The 6,665-nt window shown below is 41.0% G+C and overlaps 1 protein-coding gene across 1 annotated transcript; it reads right to left on the bottom strand.

The window, feature by feature from the left end:
- LOC124112935 lies at positions 1 to 6,221 on the bottom strand. The gene is made up of 5 exons (XM_046473129.2): positions 6,157 to 6,221; positions 3,653 to 3,975; positions 1,700 to 1,792; positions 989 to 1,102; positions 1 to 401 (listed from the first exon to the last, which is right to left on the bottom strand). Exons 1-5 carry the CDS (start codon positions 6,163 to 6,165, stop codon positions 218 to 220), a joined length of 723 nt encoding a protein of 240 aa, XP_046329085.2. The 5' UTR covers positions 6,166 to 6,221; the 3' UTR covers positions 1 to 217.
- Between the last annotated feature and the right edge of the window lie 444 nt (positions 6,222 to 6,665).

Genomic DNA, 6,665 nt, shown 5'->3' with positions numbered 1-6,665 from the left:
TTCGAATTGTATGTAATGTAGCAAAAGAAAAAATATATTTATATAAAAATATTGAGCTGGTTATAATTAGATTTTCGTGTATGAAAATAAAAATAATAATACTTAAAAACTAAGGAGTTACATGTTTGTGTAACACAAGGTTGGTGAAAGCAATGTATTATAAACTAACATATATCTTTAATGACATGAGTGAGTATTGCTTCAAAGTTGATACAATCTAAATACATTTCATATTCTTGCAAGAGCAGAACTTAGGAACTCGAACGGCTTCCTGCCTGATACGTAGGTTGGGGACCTGAAAGTTGTCGCAGTAGACCCAGACGTAGAGAGTATCAAACTGCTCCATGCACATGTTCCTGGCGTAGAAGGAGCTGTCGTAGTGGTTGCTGCAGTAGTTGTTGCTGAAGTAAACAAGGTAACAGGTCAGACTTCGATTTGAGTGAGTGAGTACGGTTTTACGCGCATTTAAGCAATATACCAGCAATATCACGGCGGGGGACACCAGAAATGGCTTCAGCGTGACGAACGAACGCTTTAACCACTAGGCTACCCGACCGCCCCGACCGCCCCGACTTCGATTTGAAGTCAAGTGAACTATGTAATAAAGCAATACATAGTTAAACAACAGGCAAGGAATACTAAGCTAAGTGGATCGCAAGCCAACACCAAAACTAATACCACCAAGGATAAGACCCGTGAAGATCCAGGGTAGAATAGATCTTCAGCAACCCATGCTTGCTGTAAAAGGCGACTATGCTTGTCGTAAGAGGCGACCAACGGGATCGGGTGGTCAGGCTGGCTGACTTGGTTGATGCATGTCATCGATCCCAATTGCGTGGATCGATGCTCATGATATTAATCACTGGATTGTCTTGTCTAGACTCGATTATATACAGACCGCCGTCATATAGCTGGAATATTGCTGAGTGCGGCGAAAAACAACCAACCAACCAACCAACCAGGGATAAGTGATGACAAATACACTTACGAGCAGTAGCCATAGTCAATTTCCTGCAAGTCAGACAGAACCCAGCAGCGTCCTTCATATCTGGCGAAACTCCTCATCCTCTTCCTTGTGGTTGGGCAGGAAAAACTGTTGTCACTATGGGAACAAAAGTAAAATATATTCAACTACATGTATATAAAACTCCATGTATGATGTCACGAGGGACCAAGGAAAACGAAACAAATGTGATTCCTGGAAATATTTACCTTCATTATTATTCATTCAGAAGAATTTTCGCGAACACTGTATTTAAGTGATCCTTTTATATACTTTTCACAGCTTTATTGCCTTTGACGCCCAATGAAATCTGTTTCGGCGGAAGATCGATACTGGCTATTCTCTGGTGTTGACGTTTTATATAGATATTTGAAAGGGCTCAATTAAGGCGTTTCTTCGTTTCGTTACATAAGGGACATTGTCTTAACCATTGTTCTTCACTGTAGTAAATAAGACGTGCCACTATCATCCGTATTGCATAAAGTCTGTTGTATAGCGCTATATGTTCTATAGGATAAGTTATGACAAAAAAAAGTTTCTTGTTTTACTCCGCATTTAGCAATATTCCAGCTATATGACGACTGCCTGTAAATAATCAAATTAGGACCAGACAATCAAGTGATTGATATTGTGAGTGCGGCGTTAAACAAACAAACAAACAAACAAACAAACGTCAGTAATTCACATCATACTTACACTGCATAGACCCCATCAGTAACTTCCGTGAGCGCTGGGGGAAGGTAGAAAGCTAGGTCTGGACGCTGAGATCTCTCCAGGTTGATAGCGTCACTGAAATATATTAGGTACCATAAAAAAGGGTTATTATGGCAAGATTTCGAGAGTAAGAGAATGCTGTTTAACGATCCGCATGTCACGGCTGCTTGTACAATTCACAAATCATTGAATGAAAACGTGCACGGATTTACATGCAATTGGGACACGATGACACTGTCAGTCAAGTCAGCCAGCATGACCTTCAGATCCACTTTATTCGCAATGGGGTGCTGGGATCTTTAGACGTCGAGATCTTTCCATAGTGACACGATTACTAAATTCTATGAGTAGCATACAAATGGTGAGGTGAGGTGAAATGGGGTTAAACGTCGCGTCCAAGATTATTGCACGTATATAGCGACTTGCATGCGCGTGTGTGTGTGGCTGCTTGTACTAGTCCGGACTGATGCCGATTTATAGTGCTAGCCCACTGAGATGCCATGCCGCAGTTAAACAGCAGTTTAACATGAATGCCCCACTCAGACACAGTCACAGCCCGAGCCGACCAGTCCTTGTTTTAGCCCCTTAATGACGAGCGCCAGACAGGGTAACAACAGGTACCTCTTTTTAACGTCTTTTGGTATGACGCGGCCGGTGATCGAACCCCGGACCTTCCGCTCTCCGGGCGGACGCTCTACCACTAGACCACGGAGGCGGTCAGCATACAAATGTGGACATGATAAATGTTAACAGGAACACAAATGCAATGCATACTGTTATAACGAACACGTTTATAAAGAACTGACGGGTTATAACAAACGTATTTTATGGTCCCGAACATTTGTTATATTTATGTTGTACATATGCTTCTAACGAACTACGGATATAACGAGCTAAAATAAGTGGTCCCTTTGAGTTCGTTATAACCGTAGTTTGAACAATGTGAGCCTTCAACGTAGACGAATAATTCCATTTAATTATTACATATTCAGCATTGTCTTACGTTTTCACAAATATGGAATACACCAGAGTTTACTGAGGCTCTTGAAATGCCGAATGTATCGTAGCCATCCAGCAATTACTTCCCAGTGGGAAACACCAGAAATGGCCTTTACACATTGTAGCCATGTTGGAAATCAAACGTGGCCTCTTAACTAACGCTTCACCACTATTCTATCCCACCTTGAAAACCACATGCGAAATGATGACGAATAAATGCGAAACATTGGAAAACGGCTCTACAAGTAGCATTAACTGAAGGGGGCGTTATGACATGACAAAAATCATGCTGTGGGGCGGTGGGGTAGGCTAGTAGTTATTAAATCGTTTGCTCGTTAAGCCAAAGACCCGGGTTCATACCCGATATGGGTGTGGCCCATGTTTTGTGTCCACCGCCGTGATATTGCTGGAATATTTCACAAAGGCGGCGTAAAAACATGTCCACTCACTCACTTGCGGGGTGTTCGACGCTTTACGAGCTGTACACCACCAGACCGAAGGAAAGTAAAATCCCCGCCAGTGACACACGTATCGAATTCATCATTACGAGTTCACAAGTACATTTAGTTTCCGTGAAATATTAGTGTATGACAATTATATCTATCCTGCAACTGCCATCGGGCTTTTAGCGGTTCAGTTGTGCTAAAAATTATGACGTCATGACATCCGTAGAGGCTGGCCAATCGACAACAAGACGTTGACATGCCAACTTGGGGAGTGAGTGAGTGAATATGGTTTTACGCCGCCTTTAGAAATATTCCAGCAATATCACGGCGGGGACACCAGAAATGGGCTTGACACATTGTACCCATGTCGGGAATCGAACCCGGGTCTTCGGCGTCACGAGCGATCCCTTTAACCACTAGGCTACCCGACCGCCCCTACGTGCCAACTAAACTGCTGGATGACTGAACGAGTTGTAATGAAACCTCTTACAAGGGATATCCTTCAGCACTGTCAGACAGAGGGCCGAGTTCTACGCTGAGGTTGTACGGCTTGACACACTTGTGGTTGGCAGGCAGAAAGTGTCTATCAAGCTGGTCGTAGATCCCTCCTTGGGGGTTGAAGGGGTTGATGGGGTTGATGGGGGTTTGAAATGAGGGATTGTGAAAGGGGAAATTTGGAGGCAAATTGAAAGGGAGATTTGGTATTTGGACACCGAATTGTTGCCCCTGATGATCCGCCTGGCGTTTTGCGATAACGTGGTTATTTAACGCTGCACCCAGACAGGAGGAAATGCCGAGGGCAATAATAATGATCTGAAAATGAAAAAAAATAAGGTAAGTAAATTAAAAACAATAAAACTAATCACTGTCAGCGTATTCGTAATCCTGACGATGAAATACTGTACGACATTGGGTACAAGTCATGATATGTTGTATTTGTCAGGATACACTACTTCAAACTTTTGACTTGGCTTTGCATGTGTTTGTGACCGGTGCCGCAGGTGGGACAGGATACGCACACCTTTTCGCAATCATCTGGTATCATTACCACTTCACGTTTTTTCATAAACATAATGTCATGCTTATAATGTCATGATCAAAATCGTACAATTTCTTATGATTATGGAAGGGGTACGGGTGGCCCAGTCGTCTAAGGCGCCGTGATTCGCTCTGGAGAGTTGCGTCCCTTCTAGCACGCCATAAACCTATGATTGTGGGTTCGAATCCCTGTTCGCCTCGATTATGTTTCTAAGTTTGTCAGCACCATTCCCGTGCTCGTGGGTTTCACCAAAGTGGTAAACGTCTGAAACATACATCACTTCAGACTTTCCTCCCACATTAAGCTGACACGCCGTGATATAACTGGGACACTGTTTAAAGCGGCGTTAAACCCAACTCACTCACTATGATTATGGAAATAGTATTGTCACTGTTATTTAGCAGGGTTCATTTTCCGTACTGCTCACAGATCCCATAAGAAATAGAAATGTGTGGTAGTCAAAGTTATATGACATACTTCATAAACCTATTACAACCAGTCTTGCACACTGTCCCAAATAGTTATCTATGGTAAAAAATAAACTATTCAAATCATTATGCTATTTGCTGCAATAATGGATTTTTTAGATGTACTTATGTAGACCCTGCAACGTTGTTGTGCTATGAACATGTGCCAGACATATTTAGCACTAAGTACAGAAAGTACATTTCCAAAATGTCAGCATAATTATGTAGAACGTATACATGTTCACGAAATGTACTGAATATAGCATTTGGTAACATTCCGTAGTTATCCCGTCCCTTTCAGTCGACACGAGGCACGTTCGTTTACAGTGACATAACAAATTAATGAACACAGAAACGTGTCCGGCAACACTTCTAGTCCCTTGGACATGGCAAAACCCTACGATTGTGGGTTCGAATCCCGGTAATCATCTGAGACCTGCATCATTTCGGGCTCTCCTCCCACATTAAGCTGACACGCCGTGATATACCAGTAACTAGAATACTGTTTAAAGCGGTGTTAAAACCAAACTCACTCACTCTCATATAGTAAACCTACGTGTCGAGTTACATGCATGGTACATGTACCTATTGATACAACGCTATATTCAATCTTCATTCTATCGTATCCAATAAAAGGCGGGCCTATAGTCTGGAACAAAGCCCATAAGATCCGAATGAGGGAAGACCTGAGCTTTCACCTTTCTTCTTCTCAAAAAGTCAGTTTTGTTCATTTGAATATTTTCATATAGTATTTTGTAAAGAATGATTTAACATCTCAATCACTTAGAATCTTCTTCGGGCTATTGTCCATTTCTTACGTGATACAATGCTACATAATTTCTGCTTCTGTTATACATGTGTCAAGTATACACATATTAACATCATCTAATGGCAAATGGTCATGGACAATTTCGTCATTGATATTTACATGAGCATCAACATTGGCAAATAAGTTCTTAAAATGATTAAACCACTCAGGATTCATTGCCGATATTGGACTGATTATTAGATTCCTGAAATATTTCTCACTCCTTTCCAAAATCTAGCTGAGTCTTTAACTGACAGTTTACGCTTTGTTCGTTTGGTTCTCTGATTTCGTTTATCTATCTGCACATACATTATGTATGCCCACATACATTTTTTATACATTTCTTATATGGCAGTAGATACGTTTATGTACATCTGTTTTATTACGTCTGAATCGTCGTAGGCATTTTTGGCTTCTTGGTTTGCTTTTTATGTAAACATATGTATAAAGGATTATTTATGCACCTAACCTAAATAGCACAAGAAATGTGCTATTTAGGTTAGGTGCATACAATATTATTCTTCATAGCTTTGTCATGCATTTCATCAATTTAAACTCATGTCAGAAAAAACTCTGATTTGAACAACCTATTTTTGCGGTTCATAAATTAATTTTTGAAAGCTCATTACACATATTACAAAAGAAAAAAAAGAAAGATTCAGCACAAATGGGGCACTCACCTTCATCATTCTGTCGATTTGTCGTCGTTTCGTCAGGGAGAACTGGTCAACAACTGAATGAAGAACTGTGAAGTTCCCTCCGTATTTAAATTGTTCGGTGAAAATAAAGAGACAATGCGATTCCATTGAGGTAATCCTACAGGCTTCTGATATCCTCAACGTAGCAGCTTAGAGATTATCTGCATCATCCTAATGCTCCAGTCTGTCCATATAAGTCAATGATCAAAAGGAGTGGACACTTTTATGACAGATTAAAAGGCCAATTTGGTCCACAGGGGTGCTTTTATTTACCGGTTCACGTCGACCATCCATGGGTAATAGGCGAGATTAGCGGTCAAATGTGCGTATACAAGTATCTGCATGATTGTTAAAACGGTTTGACGTTTCGTCTGAAATAGTTCTCCCCCCAAAAAAATTAGATTACAGAAACGTTCAAAGATACATCTTATTCCATATCAGGTATAATTAAGTAATCATTTTAACAATGCGTCTAAACCGTCTGTACCTGT

This window comes from Haliotis rufescens, unplaced genomic scaffold (assembly GCF_023055435.1).
Source record: "Haliotis rufescens isolate VD_foot unplaced genomic scaffold, xgHalRufe1.0.p SCAF_7, whole genome shotgun sequence".
Taxonomy (NCBI): domain Eukaryota; kingdom Metazoa; phylum Mollusca; class Gastropoda; order Lepetellida; family Haliotidae; genus Haliotis; species Haliotis rufescens.
This window is presented reverse-complemented; position numbering and strand designations above follow the sequence as displayed.